This window comes from Fukomys damarensis, unplaced genomic scaffold (genome assembly GCF_012274545.1).
Source record: "Fukomys damarensis isolate Sample0158 unplaced genomic scaffold, DMR_v1.0_HiC HiC_scaffold_27, whole genome shotgun sequence".
NCBI classification, from domain to species: Eukaryota; Metazoa; Chordata; class Mammalia; order Rodentia; family Bathyergidae; genus Fukomys; species Fukomys damarensis.
In genome coordinates, this window is record NW_022900939.1 from 5,581,433 (window position 1) to 5,595,963 (window position 14,531).

At 53.6% G+C, this 14,531-nt stretch overlaps 1 protein-coding gene across 16 annotated transcripts in view; it reads right to left on the bottom strand.

Moving 5' to 3' along the window:
- Madd (MAP kinase activating death domain) overlaps positions 1–12,434 on the bottom strand; it is a 34,954-nt gene extending 22,520 nt beyond the window's left edge. For 5 of the 16 annotated variants that reach the window (XM_033756456.1, XM_010612436.3, XM_033756455.1 and 2 more), the window contains exons 1-15: positions 11,837–12,432; positions 11,013–11,150; positions 9,762–10,349; positions 9,047–9,350; positions 8,278–8,409; positions 7,775–7,888; positions 6,814–6,894; positions 4,528–4,706; positions 3,990–4,225; positions 3,455–3,611; positions 3,050–3,153; positions 2,757–2,959; positions 2,217–2,332; positions 1,747–1,886; positions 893–994 (exon numbers count right to left, since the gene is read on the bottom strand). In XM_033756456.1, coding sequence (XP_033612347.1) covers positions 893–994; positions 1,747–1,886; positions 2,217–2,332; positions 2,757–2,959; positions 3,050–3,153; positions 3,455–3,611; positions 3,990–4,225; positions 4,528–4,706; positions 6,814–6,894; positions 7,775–7,888; positions 8,278–8,409; positions 9,047–9,350; positions 9,762–10,349; positions 11,013–11,074 — 2,518 coding nt within the window. In that variant the 5' untranslated portion in view covers positions 11,075–11,150; positions 11,837–12,432. Of the gene's footprint in view, positions 1–892; positions 995–1,746; positions 1,887–2,087; positions 2,333–2,756; positions 2,960–3,049; positions 3,154–3,454; positions 3,612–3,989; positions 4,226–4,527; positions 4,707–6,813; positions 6,895–7,774; positions 7,889–8,277; positions 8,410–9,046; positions 9,351–9,761; positions 10,350–11,012; positions 11,151–11,836 lie in introns of all 16 variants that reach the window. The other 11 variants (XM_033756445.1, XM_033756444.1, XM_033756443.1 and 8 more) reach the window with 3 other exon arrangements.
- Between the last annotated feature and the right edge of the window lie 2,097 nt (positions 12,435–14,531).

Consider the following 14,531-nt stretch of genomic DNA (forward strand, 5'->3'; position numbering starts at 1 on the left):
TGGGGAGGGGTGGGGCATGAGGATGGGAGGTGCTGGGAGGGGCAGAAGCAGCGGATGGGATGAAGCGTCAGCATGTGATGAAGGTTTCACGCTCGCCCCTTCCACTTCCGGTGGATCCGAGAAGCAGCCGCACCAACGCCTGCCTCTCCCTGCCCAGCCTGCCCAGCCTCGGCCCATCCGCTCAGCAGGGCTCCTCAGTCACCTATGCCTCCACCCCGGGTCCTTCGGCCCACCTGGACCACGTTTCCCCGCCCCCAGGAGCACCCATCGCATAGACTCCTGGCATTTTCAATCTCTGGGAGTGAGAGCTCAGTCATGGGATCATGGAGCTGCTTCTCACTCTACTTCCTACTGAAACAGTTCAGCGCGATAGCCACATAAAACAACTGAAAGCCAAATTCAGTTCGAACTGTCAGAGGTCACAAGAGAATTGAAGTTAGGTCTAAACTGGCCCAGAAAGCCAATCTATACCACCCGGCCCTCACCCAGGTCCCAAGAAGGGACACAGCCCAGGTAAGAGGCCAGCTCTGTCAACCCTGCCAGCCCAGCCCACACATGCTGCAGGGGCAGCCCCTGGGGACAGAGCCATCCTAAGTGCAGGGGTCGGGACAGCTGAGAACCCCTGTCAGTCACGGATCTCTGACCAGGGCCTCTCCACCCCACAAGCAGCCACGATGCCACAGTTGCCATGAACCTGAATGACACAGAACAGGGCCTTCTCTGTGTTCAGAGACGGCTTCCACCTGACAACCACCAAGCGCCTGTGATGTGCAGTGAAAGCCACGAGAAGCGAATGAGGGGCAGCAGCCCCGTGCCAGGGCCCTTGACAAGCACGGCAGGCCTGGCGGGCTCGTAGGCAAACCCGGTCTGGCACAGGGAAGGGAGTCATTACCCTTCAGACTGGGGAACGGTGTGGTCTTCTCTCGGGCACCTTTGGTGGGCAGCGTGAGGTTTGAAAGGCTGAAGCTGGTACTGTGGTTCCGGTACAGGCTGCCTGCGGAGGGGAGGGTGTGAGAGCAATGGTTCCGTGAGGAAATCAAAGCACCCTCGCCTGGCTCGATCTGTGCCTCCCTTCTGTCCAAGGGTGAGCTGGGCCAGACAGTCACTGCTCTTAGAAGGGATTGAGGCCGACTCAGGGCAGACAGAGGAATCAGCACCAGGGGTGCTGGAAACCAATGATAACCTTCCCTGGCCACCTCCAGATAACATCCTCGCCCTCTGCTCACACAGCCCGAACGCTGCAGTTAATGAGCTTGCAGTCTGAAGGGGCTGCTGTGCCTCCCTGGCTTCTGAAAAGTCCCACAGTCAGATGCGTTATCCCCCATGCTGGCTCTCTCTACCCTACCCTCTACCTGTCCCACACTTACAGTGACACCGCTAATCACTACTGGGGATGTTCTCTAAGCGCAAAAATCAACCTCATGTAAATTTCAAGGAACCATCATGGAAGTGCTTCAGTAGGCAAAAAGTGTATCAGATATAAACCTAAAGCAAATCTGACCAGGATATTTCTATAAAATAGTGACTGAATTTACTGCTCAATTTCAATGGACCACTAGGCCATCCTGCCTGAAACAGACAAAACTTCCAGGTACAACATCAGGTGACAGATCTCTCTGTCCCTCAGTGGCCCCATGTAAACCTCCTTTTTGTAGTATCCAAAGGGCCCGGATGAAGGCGCAATGGCACCGCCTAGCCCCACATCTCAGGACGGACGCAGGAGGCCGCCTGGACCCGGGCACTTACTGGCGAAGGACATGATGCCCCCAAAGCCCTCTGTGCTGGTGTTAGAGACGGTGGAGGTGGGGGAGCTCGCACGGGAGTCCGACTCAGCATCCGAGTCGCTCGCCAGTCTCAAGCTGTTGGGCCGCAGCAGCTTCTGAGCCCTTGAAGGCACAGTGGCACCTGTGAGTCCCAGGCGGGGACCGAACTTGGAGTGGGGCCTTAGGCTACACTGCAGTCGGGGCGCCCTCCCGGGACAGGACGCCTGAGCCCCGGAACAAGCACCGCCCGGGGAAGGCAGGGCTGCGAGGAGCTTAACCCCAGCCTGGGGTCCGCGTCCCCGGTGAGGAGGACCCTGCTCTCACCGACTGCCATCAACATGCTGGCCGAAGCGGGGCGTGTACCGCTCCCCCTGCTCCTCCTCCTCCTCCTCAGGGGGAAGGCCATACTGGGGCTCCGAGTAGGGGCTGTCACAGGCTCGCCAGCACACTGACCCCTCTCCGGTCTCCGGCGGCCGCCGGTCTGTGCTCGCTTTGCCGAGGCTGGGAGACAGAGGCTTGGGGACGCCGAATGCCACCTTGTCGTCCACCTCCGCAGAGTCAGCAGGCTCCTGAGGGCCACATTCAACCAAAAGCGGTCACCTGGTGCCCAGGTACCTTCCCACATTCCTGTCTGGGCAGGGCCGAGCCATGCCCGTCAGATCCCTACCCTGCGGCATATGTGGGCAAAAAAGGTTTCTGGTACCCGTTCTGTGTCTCCACAAATTACACAAGAGGGATCTTCACTGTACCCACCAAAAAGCCCTGTGGCCAGGGATTTAGCTCAGTGGTTCCACTGCAAGCACAAGGTCCTGAGTTTGATCCCCGGTACCAAAAAAAAAAGCCCTGTGATCTCTTGGGGTCAAAACTCTATCTGACAGGCTGTGACCCTGACCCCTAAGGGAAGAGACGGGGAGCATGAAGGCTCGTGCACAGCCGCAGCACGCCCCCGCACAGACGTGAGGCCCCGCCCCGCCGAGCCCTGCCCTTGCGTACAGTAAGGGCTCCGCGGGTGCCCGGGCCCGGGCTGCGGCTGGTGGTGGTGCTGCTGCTGGAGCTGGAGCGCAGGGCGGGGTTTTCCTGAGAGTTCTCTCCGACCACGACGGGGCCAGGCTCCTCCGCTTCCTTCTGGCTCTGCAGCTCGTCGATCACCACCTCGCTGGCATCCCGCAGGGCGACGTGCGTCAGAGGGTCCACATCTGCCAGAACCGAACCCAAGGGACGCAGGTAAGGCGGCCTCATCCTCAGTCCCAAGCCCAGCGCCTGCAGAGGTCCCCGGGCACACTTACTGGGAGTATCGCCATTGATGTCACATTTCATCATCTCACTGACGAAGTCACCGAGGGAGGAGTAAGAAGAGCTCGAGTCATCATAATCCATACTATCACTGCCACTGCCAGGCCAAGGACACAGGGGAGGAGAGCGGAAGAAACCAGAAAGGGACCAGCAAAGTAACATGCAATTAGAATTCAGGAAACAGTAAGACAAGCACACTTTGTTCAAGGCCAGGAAATCAGAAGGCGAGGACAACTGGGGATTCAGCTCAATGGTGCTGCCACTTGCCTCACAAGCCGAGGTCCCGAGTTTGATCCCCAGTACCCCTCCCCACCAAAAATTACAATGCAATGACGGGCACCTCCTGGGAGATTCGGTCTCCTATGTGCCAAGGAAGGGCCGGTGAGAGGGACATTCACCTGTCGTCAGTGGGGTCGGAGTCCGAGTCGCGTTCTGGCGGTGCGCTCAGTGCCTCGGCCAGCTGGGAGCTGCCGTCGCAGACTCGGTAGTGGATGGGCTGCAGCTGGTGGGCGTACCACTTGGGCTTGTCACCGATTAGGGCTGGGTCGAACACATCTATCCCAAGAGGAAGGGGACAGTTAGCAATGAGGAAAAAAAAAAAAGGAAAACAACACACAAAAAGAAAAGTGGGATCCAGGGTTGGTGGTGCAGGCCTGTGATCATAGCACTCTGGGAGGCTGAGGCAGGAGGACTGCAAGTTTGAACCCAGCCCGGGCAACGTGGTGACTCTGCAAGAAGCTGTCCCAAAATAATAAAATAAAAAGGGCTGGGGATATAGCCCAGTTCAAAGGCCGTGGGTTCAGTCCTCAGTACTAGAAGACAGTAGGAAAAAGCCTACAGCCAAACAGGAATGGAAGGGGCAGGTCAAGAATTAGCAAGGAACAAGCAAAGGACAGGTCACCAGGTGAGGCCACCAGAGGGCGGGGGACTCACTGTTGTGGATTCGCTGGAAGGCATAGTTGGTGGGATTGAGGATCCACTCTCCAAAGTACTCCACGGCCTGAGTCCTGGCCAATTTCTCAGCAAAGGGAGTCTGTCGGGGACGCGAGGCTAGAAAGGAGCCAGCCTGGAAGGCCACCACGGGCCGAGGGAAGAGCCGCAAGGTGCGCGTGTGCATCTGGAAGCCCTGCAGCACGTTGGCGGAATTGAAGAAACGCACCATGGCCACTCTGGGAATGAGGGGAGGGAGGTGGCGGAGACCCGCGTGCTGGGGAAGCAGCAGCCTCGCACAGCAAGGGCCTCAGACCACCGCCCAGAGCACAGGCTTCCGGCATCGAGACAGCCAGCAGTTCTTGTCCTCCTGAGGGCCTTGCCAGCTACTTTCTTAGCTCTCACCAAGGTGGAAACATAACCAAACCTCTAACACATTTTATTCACAAGGCAAACATGGCTCTAGGAAACAGTCTGCCCCAGAGGCAACAGCAAGGAAACCACCCAGGAAGCCGTGACTATGTCGTCCACTCGGTCTCACCTGGTGGCGACGTCCACCGAATCCACGTCATTGCCGTAGATGAGTGGGTTGAACTCAGTGGACGGCGTGGACTGCAGGTCACTAGACGGCCTTCCCAAGAGAAGCGGGATCTCCTGGCCCTCGTGGAACTTCTCCAGGTTGAGGATGGGCTGGGTGTTGAGACTCATGCTGGCCAGGGCCTGCAGAACAAGAAACCCCTCAGCTAAGGCTGATTCCTGGGTCTGCAAAACAATCTGCACTACCAGGCGGAAGCCCCTCAAGTCTTCTACACCGCACTCTCGGATCAGAAAGTTCTCAGCAAAGAACAGTGGCCAATTGCAAGCCATTGCCAACCCACTGCAGAGCCTGTATCTTTGGGGAAGGAAAAAAAAGAATCCAAATATTCTGGCTTAGAAAATAGTCTAAACACACAGCTCTTCATGTTTGAGCCAATCTTGCTGAAGGGAATCTGTTCACACCTGCAGCTCATGGCAACCTGATCACACCTGAAGTCTGGAACCAGTTTCCAATTTATTTTGGTCACCAAGTGTTTTTCACATTTAAATCTACACAAAAAAATAAATAACTGTGATGTGAAAACAGCTTCTCAGGTGAGAAAGGAAGGGAGCCTCGTGTACTGGGTGATCACAAATTAAATGCGCCCTTAACAAGCTCCAAGGGGCAGCACGGAAACCACTGCCATAGCCCAGCAGCGCTTCTCCAATGAGGGAGCCCGGGGCCACCCGGAGCAGCCCCCAACACAGGGTCTGACTACGTGTGCTTTCAACAGAGCCGGTGAGGACAATGTGGCTGATCTGTAGACCACGCTTTGAGAAGCAGGGGTCAGAACAGTGATCTTAGCACCTACGAGTATTTAGGGTAATGAACTGGCATCATTTCAGATAGGCCTCACTATCCCAGGAACGAGGACGCAGCAAGTGAAGGTGGGGAGAGAACTTTCTGAGCCTGCGATCTCGCCAGACTCTGCAGAACGAGATGCTACGTCACGGCAGCAGTGACGAGGCAGGGGAGAGCGAGGGATGTGGGACGACCTGCGTTCACTCAGAGCTGCTGTCTAAGGGACCACAGGATGCTCCGCGTGACACGCACACGCAACTTCAAGGACCCTCCGAGCGAGAGGACTCCTGTTTATGGCAGTCCTAGGGCAGGGGAGGGAATGCGCCTGGTCCAGCTTTACTTTCAGGTGCTGTGTTCAGCAAGCAGAAGAAAAGTGGTGTGGAGGGGAGGGGACATAAAAAAGGATTAAGACGTGCGTGCTATGTACAAGTTCCCAACTCCCCACGAGGGATGCAATCAGTAGGTACTGCAAACATGTACAATAAAACTACAAGTTACAAGAAAAGTTTAAGTATAAATAGAAAAACACACGACAGCCATAATGTTAGACTTGGGATTGGGCTATGTACTTTTTAAAAAGTCTTCACATGACAGAGATGTAGCTGCTATCCTCAATGTTATCAATGAGGAAACTGAAAAATAAATAACGGAATTGAAATCTCAAACAAAGAAGAAAAGCGATCAATGAAAAAGCAGCTAAGAGGGAAACCGGGCGTGGTGGCGCACGCCTGTACTCCAGAGGCTGAGGTAGGAGGATCGCTGTGAGTTTGAAGACAGTCTTGGATACAAAGTAAGTTCAAGGACAGCCTGGACCACACAGCAAGACCCTGTCTCAAAACAACAACAGCAGCAGCAGATGAGGACGGGGGATTTAGCTCAGTGGTTCTGCCACCTGCCTTGCAAGTGTAAAGTCCCAAGTTCGATCCCTAGTACAAGAAAAAAAAAAGCAGATGTGCGATATTACTCAGAAAGGAAGTCTAAGGAAAGGGTTCCCTAGGGATGGAGAGACCAAGGCCATGAAGGACAGTGGACATGACACCAAGCAGAACGTAAAGGGTCCTTTCATACGGCATCACAAATTTCCTAGGATGATGGTGCCTTAGAAAGAAACTTTGAAGCACGCCTGTAATCCCAGCAACTCAGGTGGGAGGGTTGCTGTGAGTTCGAGACCTGCCTGGGATACATAGTGAGTTCCAGGTCAGTCCCAACTACACAGTGAGACCCTGTCACACACACACACACACACACACACACACACACACACACACACACAGAATCTTTGAGATTCACCCTGCTGCCCAAACTGGCGTGAGCACACCTCTTATGCCCACCCGAGACAAAGAAAATGGAGTACACACTTGAGGTCTGGAAGAAACCTGGCTCTTAGAATAGCCATTTTCCTACTGCAACCCCAGCATTCACTCCTCCTCCTCTCCATCCTTCACCTACCTGCTTTAAATGCTTCTTCAGCTCTAACGATTCTGGTTCCGGTAGGATGGGCAGCGTCTCTGCATTGGTGGGGGCCATCACCTACACCAGAGAAAGACGGAAGGTGTGAGCTTACTTCACTTGCTCAGGACCTGCACTTATGTGCAGACAGATAACAAGAACAGGAGGCCTTTATGCAGGTTTATACCTACTCACATACACACACATCACATATAGATATAGAGATATAGATATAGATATATATACACTTCTGAGTGTTATGATGTACACACGTTTTGTTTTGAGATAAGGTCTCACTTCAGTGGCCTTGAACTCACTATGTGGTGCTGGGAAAGCACGCCTCAGTGATACATATGTGTATGTGCACACACGCATGTGTCTATATGTAACACACATACCTATCATGAGTGAAAATGCCTGAACACTGCTGGTGACCAGATAATAGGGTTATGGATCTGATTTTCTTCTTTACCCTTATTTTCCTTTTCTGAAGTTTTACAATGAACACATATAAGAGCTTTCTATCAAAGCTTTAATGCATCATGCCACAAATGTTAATTTTTCAAAGTCCACGTGGAAGGGGTTTTATCAGAAACTGATCCCCGATAGAGCCAGTAGGAGATGATCTCAGTGGTGGTGAACCTGTGGCAGGCGTGCCCAGCTGATTGTTTGTTACCACTGAAAACTCTGAAAGGTTCGCCACCACTGGTCTGTACCACAGAATGATCCCACAAAAGTAACTGCCCTACTGCTCATCTTGGAGGGCGCAGGGGGAGGACTTAATTCTGGCAAAATTAAGTCCTGCGGATTCTCAGGACATTCACAAAGGGCCTATCTGGCCAATAAAGTAAAGCAGCTCAGAAGGAATCATTTCAGTGAGTCTCATCAGAGAAATCACCTAGAAAAACAGGCTCCTCGGGCTTGGGTCTAGAACATAATCCTATTCTGGACCCAACCTCACCCTATTGCTGTCCAGATCCACCAGCCACACATCATCAGGCATCTTGAAGTCGAGTTTGTAGAGAAAGAAGCTGGCGGGGACCCCAATGATGTATGGGGTTGGTGCCAACAGCAGCTGTGGAGAGAACACAGAGGATAAAAAGCTAAGGCCAAGGCTCCTGGGAGCACTTCGCAAGTCAGGATTCTTCTAGATAAGGAAACACAGAGCCACGAGTCCTTCTCTACAACCCTCCAGGCTGGATGTGTTTCAGAACAGACTGTTTTCGATGCTGGAACGATACCACAATGCAGCTTCTGCGCGTCACATAACCCACAGCAGCAGCGGAAGGAGGCATCTATCACCACGCATTATGATCAGAGACTACGAACACATCACTCCAAAGCACTCAGATTTTGCAGACGAGTTACAGGGGCTTGAGAACCAGTACTGGCAACTTCTGTGGACATGGAGTCTCCTCCCTCAGGCAGAGAGGAGACAAAGGTAGAGGATGCCTCAAGACGCACCTGCTCTGCCGATGCCATGCAAGTGGGAAGCAGTGGGATGACGGGAAACATGTACTCCAGGGGGTAGATCATTGCCACAAACGCCATCACGGACATGGAGAGTGCGTTGTAGTCTCGGGACTGTAGCACCACCTGCCAGAGCCACACCAGAACGGTCACTCAGCAGTGCAAAGTAAGGGTGACCAGAACACAGCTTCTGACACCACAATTCCCTTACTCCTCCTCTGAAGTACTGGGGATTGAACCCAGGGCCTAGCGCATGTTAGCAAGAGCTCTATCCCTGAGCTACATCACCAGCCTTTCTACAATCTGGTTTTCACACAGGGTCTCACTAAACTTCACAGGCTGGCCTTGAACTTGTGATCGTCCTGCTTCAGGCTCCTGAGAACCTGGGATTACAGGCGTGTGCCCACTGCACCTGACTTACAATTTGATTTCTGTCTGTAGCAGAAGCTTAGTTTCCAGAATCACCCCCCCCAATCCCATCCCACACGTCTTAGCCCAGGCTCTGGAGTAACCCTCCCTGGGACCCCATCCCAGGGTCAGTGGCTAAAACAGAAGGACTGCTATTTCCAGAGGATTCCATCGGTATTGGTGAGGGTAATCCCAGTGAGCAGCAGCCTCTCTGAATACCTCCCACAACCCCTGCAACTTCATCCGACCCACGCTGACTGAGGACCTGCCATTGTCTGGCATCGTGCTACCACTGAGGTAGAAAGGAAACCAAGGAGATCTGGCCCTGTCCTCGAAGGGTGCCCGCGCCCCTCACCTTGTGCTCCAGCAGGATGCAGGTCAGCACCTGGAGACACGCATCCACACCCAGCAGCTCCAGGGGCAGGTGCAGCGGGAAGTCCACCAGGCTGAACCGAGAGGGGTCCGGAAGAGCAAAGGTCAGGGGTGGCTGCAGCTCCTGAGGGAGGACCTCAACGTCCACTCGCTTCTGCCCACACACAGGGACCGGGGAGTGCAGGAGTCGGTAGATCCAGGCCTCGATCTCGCGGAGGTCGTGCAGGAGGGCACTAGACTTCTCCTCCACTAGCAGGGAGCCCGTGAAGATGCGCCACATGGTGTCCCTGGGGACAGTGGGAGCTGAAACCCGACCGCAAGCCAACAGAGAGCCTCTGCGATGACAGCGGGGAAGGTCTCCTTAGCAGAGCTCACTCTCTGAGCTCAGAGGGACCGGGGTCACACAAGTGCAGGGACCAGTGTAAAACTACGGGTGTGGCCCAGGGGCAGGGCACACGCCCGCAATCCCAGATACTCAGGTCTGAGGCAGGACGGTCCCAAGCCTGAGGCCAGCCCAGGCAACTTAGCCACCCCCGACTTAGAAAAAGTCAGCCTGTGACAGGAGGCCCAAGGCCTCGGCAGCCTCTTTCTTAGCGAGGGCTAACAGGGCCTCAGGCTGCCAGGGGACTCTCCTCCTCTCACAGCCCAACCCCAAGCCCTCCGGACCGCTCCCACTGTCCGTCTGCCGGCTGCTGTACCTCTGTACACCGCGTGGGACGCCCAGCTTCTTGCCCAGCAGCCGCTCGCTGCAGCAGTCCACCAGCCGCTTGAGGGTGTAGAGACACTCCCGGAAGGTGGAAAAGAAAGGGTAGTGGCTGAGCACGCAGAGGGACGTCAGGGTGCTGTTGCGGGACCGGCTGGCACCCTTGGGCCGGCGCTTAGCCCGCGGGGACTGAGTCACATTGGGGGCGGGGGCGGAGTCGGTGCCGGGGGCCTGCAGGGCCCCGCCGCTCTCCGAGCTCTCGGGGACACCCTCTTCTGAGGCTCCTTCCTTTCCCCGGGACCCCGTTCTGCCTTCCCCCTTTTCCTTAGGCAGCCGTTTCTGGAAAGAGCGGTAGAAGTTGACACAAATGCCGTAACGCGTGACTCCGGTGTCCTTATCCGTGAGGGTGAAGACGAAGGAGGTGTCATCCCGCAGGCTCATGCGCCGCTGCCGCGCGCTCAGGCAGCCCTCCGGCTGGCAGAAGAACACGACATCAGGGGGCAGTGGGAACTCGGCGTGGTCCTCCAGCGGGTATCGCCGCAGCAGCTCCGGTGTCTGGGCCACACTGTCACTGCTTGGGTGCCTAGGACAGAGCACAGAGACAGAGCCTGCAGGGACCCGCGCCTCAGTCCGACTGTCTCCTGCTCAGCAAGCCCAATCAGCGTGCTCTCCTGGATAAAGAAACCCAACCGGAGGGCCCGGGAAGTGTGGGCGCTTTGAAGACACTCAGCCTGGCAGCTCCGCCCAGCAAACAACAGCAAAAACACCTGCAGCTGACAGGCACCTCAAATGAGCGCTAAGGAAGCGCCAGAAGAGCGCAGGTAGGGAGAGAGCATGGCGCACTTTCCCTTTCCACAGCGTAAGAAAACTCAAGTATGAAAAGCATATCTGCTAAAGAGTCACAAAGATACTAATTAAGAGCAGAGATTTGGGCCGGGTTTTAGCCCAGTGGTTCCACCGCCTGTCTTGCAAGGACAAGGTCTGGAGATCGATCTCCGGTACCAAAAAAAAAAAAAAAAAAAAAAAAAAAAAACAAGAGCAGAGTTTTGCTCTGCCTCTGTTGAGACCCACACTCAGAACCCACCCCACAGTGCTGTTTCCCTACTGGCCTCGATGCTCCCATTGGGGTAAATACTGGGGGAGGGGAGGAGTGAGCTATGCAGCCACATAGAAACAGGGAAGGGAAGCAACTGCAGCGTGTGACCGTCCCTGATGACAAGGCAACGACCAGCCTCCTCATGGTTACCTGGCCCCTACGATCACGAGATAGTCAAGTAACCGAGGACAGAACTTCTTCTTCTGCACCATGGTTCCAACTCATCAGTTCATTTCAGAAAAACTTCAAGCAAGGAGTCAGCGATCCCAGGAGGAATTCTGATGTTATCTGCAAACCCAAGGTTAATAGGAAAAATGTACCGATAAAATCCACAGCTGGATCTATTCCTCAGGGAATCATCCCTCTAAACCCATCCCCACCTGGGGCACAGGTCAGAGGCCTTTGACTCTCATACTAAAGAAAGGAAAACATGACACCTGCCCAGCCCACACTGTGGGCTTATGAGCTCAGAGTAAATGCACGAAGTAGGATAAACTGGGCATGGTGGCAAATGCCTGGAATCCCAGCAGTCTAGGAGGCTGAGGCAGGAGGATCACAAGTTCAAACCCAGCCTGGGCAACTTTGCAACTTAGTGAGACCCTGACTCAAAACAAAACAAAAAGGCTGGGAGTATAGCTTAGTGAAAAGGCCCTGGGTTCAATCCCCAGTACAAAAAAAGAGAGAGAGAAAAAAAAAAAAAGAAGAAGAAGAAGAAATAGGGTAAGAGGCTGTGCATGCAGCTCAGTGGTAGAGTTCTTGAGTTCAATTCCCAGCACAGGAAGAAAATAAAATAAAAAGATGAACAGTGGCTCATCTCCCCTCCCCACCAATCTAGCTCATTTCCAGCCTAGCCCTTGGGGCTCTGTTCTGAAAGTGACTTCATTTTGGTTACCATGACTGACTTCAAATTAGTCACTTTCAGAACTGCTCCCGGAAAGATCAGGATCAAACCAGACTCTTCAGCCAGCACTTACCTGCACTTCTAGGTCTTCTAGGTCATGAAACCTGTCCCAACGATCTACATTCAGTGGGATAAGAAACCTCCACACAGACGGCCTAGTTACTCGCACCTAGACAATAACAACAGCTGGAAACCCAGCACGTGTAATGTCACGTGAAGAACGCCTGCGTCCCAACCGACTCTCTCCACCTCTTTCTCTGCCCTTCAGGCAAGGGTCTCAGTGGCTGCAGCTGCTAGCTCTGCCCTTGGTGCTGAACACAGAGTTCTATTCCGGCTTCAGGATTGGAGTCAGCAACAAAATACACAGATGAGGCCTTGGCCCACTCTGACATACAGACATGCGTTAGGCACAGAAATATCAGGATTCCTGCAAGGACGCGGGGGAGAAGCTCAGAAGAATTTCTAAACTATTGTCCTAAAATTAGGAAAAGCCTACATGAAATTAATTAGCTATTACTTCCTGTTAGGTCTCCATATACATGCATTTCTCTGAATAAAATGTTTCATTCCACTACAGGGCTATTGCACAGCTCCAGAATTTTGCCTCAAAGCTCCATGCATGACCACACTGCAACCTTGTTTACAGAGAGTCACACACACAAACTCTGCGTGCACTCCCATACTTACACACACACACACACACACACACACACACACGTATGCTTAAGGCCCTATTTAACTTAGATAGTGTGTAGAAGTTCTATCTTTTTTCTCCCCTAATACCAAACAAGAACTATTTGCAACACCTCTTGTGTCCTTGGCCTACCGCTCCCTCTTTTCCCTTGCTCCCAACAGAGGACGGCAGGTAATAGGATTCAATGCTGTCTCCATAGCGACTTGGCCACCCAGCACTATTTATAGCTGAGCCACAGCCCCTCCCCTGCCTGGTGACCACACAGTGCTAGCGGGCTGCTACTCCAGAGTTAGCAGGGCCCTAAACCGGGGTTTGCCTCTTCCTTCACAGTGTCTGCCAGGAACTAGGTTCCTTCTCTCTCATCGGCTGCTACTTTGCACTTGGTCCCCATTTTGTTTCTGGGTAGCAGCATCTCACCACCAGGTTCCTGAGCATGTCACACTTTCACTCATTTCTGGGGTCACTTTTGCTCAATGACCCCAAACAGTCTTTTTGTTCTCCCAACTGCTAGAGTCATGGGAGACACCGGTATAAAGCCGAGCAGAATGAAAAGGGAGACAGATGGAGAAATGAGATAGGATATGGATCAAAACATAATTTGTTCTATAAAAAGATTAGGTAGAAGCCAGGCGTGCTGGCACACACCTGTAATCCCAGCACTCGGGAGGCTGAGGCAGGAGGATTGCTGTGAGTTCGAGACCAGCCTGGGCTATATAGTGAGTTCCAGGTCAGTCTCAACTATACAGTGAGACCCTGTCTCAAAAAACCAAAAGATTATGTAGAAAATGTCTAAAGTGAGAGCCAAAGTACAATTTAAAGGCGCAGAGCTCTAGGCTAAACCTTGACACGGAGGAACAAGTGAGGAGCCAGGAGCCCTTGCTGGCTAAAATCTCAGCGATTGGACCCGAAGCATCTACCAATAAATTAGGCACTTGGACTTCTCTATCCTCAGGATTCCAACCCCTCTCTGCTGAGAACTATCCAATAACACTGAGGTCATTGTCATGTTCTGTATCAGATTCCTCATCTTCTTCCAGAGCTACAAGGACTCCGAGATCTCAGGACTCTCCTGGCTACAAACGGCATGTCTTTTTAGCCACAATTTATATCTCATCAACTGCCATTCCCTTCAGTTATTCAGACTGCAGAGATAAGGAGGGCTCTTCTCTCCCCTTTCCCTTCCCCACGAAGAATCTAAATCCTCTAAGATCACCTATAACTCACACTGTCTTCAAAACCAACCGGGCCACAACCTTGACACTGGTTTACTTAACACACAGCCTCCGTTCCTATCTCTATGTGGTCCAACGCATCAAACTCAAAATGCACACCTCTGAAATCCCAAATCACCACCCACATCTCAAATCCACAGACCTTGAGGTCATCTACGCTTTTTTTCAGACTACAGTGGCCTCACTACCGGATGCTTTGGATCCGTCCGTTCTTTGGGGCAGGATCTCCTAGTAAAACCACAGGAACCCGAGGGCGACATGACATCTTCGCTGACGTGAGTACCACGGAGGCTGCCGTCCCTCCTCCCCTCTCCAGGCAGTGACCTTGCAAGCTCATCAGCACAGACTGGTCCAGCATGGAGGACTGGAGTGCTGAGGACGGCGATGGGCAAGGATGGGGAAGAAGGGGAGGGAGTGGGATGCAAGAGGACGGGCTGCAAAGCAGTGGCGGGCAAGATGAGATGATGTCTGCACTCCAATCAGTCCTGAAGCATCAAATGAGACTGTGTGTGTGTGTGCGTGCGTGTGCGCGTGTAAAGAATCAGACGTGGTTCTCCATGTCTCCATACCCTAACCCCAAACACGGCGCCGCACGCACCCACGCCCGCGCGCACGCCCGTGCACACGCGCACCGCTGCAAAGCAGTGGCGGGCAAGATGAGATGATGTCTGCACTCCAATCAGTCCTGAAGCATCAAATGAGACTGTGTGTGTGTGTGCGTGCGTGTGCGCGTGTAAAGAATCAGACGTGGTTCTCCATGTCTCCATACCCTAACCCCAAACACGGCGCCGCACGCACCCACGCCCGCGCGCACGCCCGTGCACACGCGCACCCCACACCCC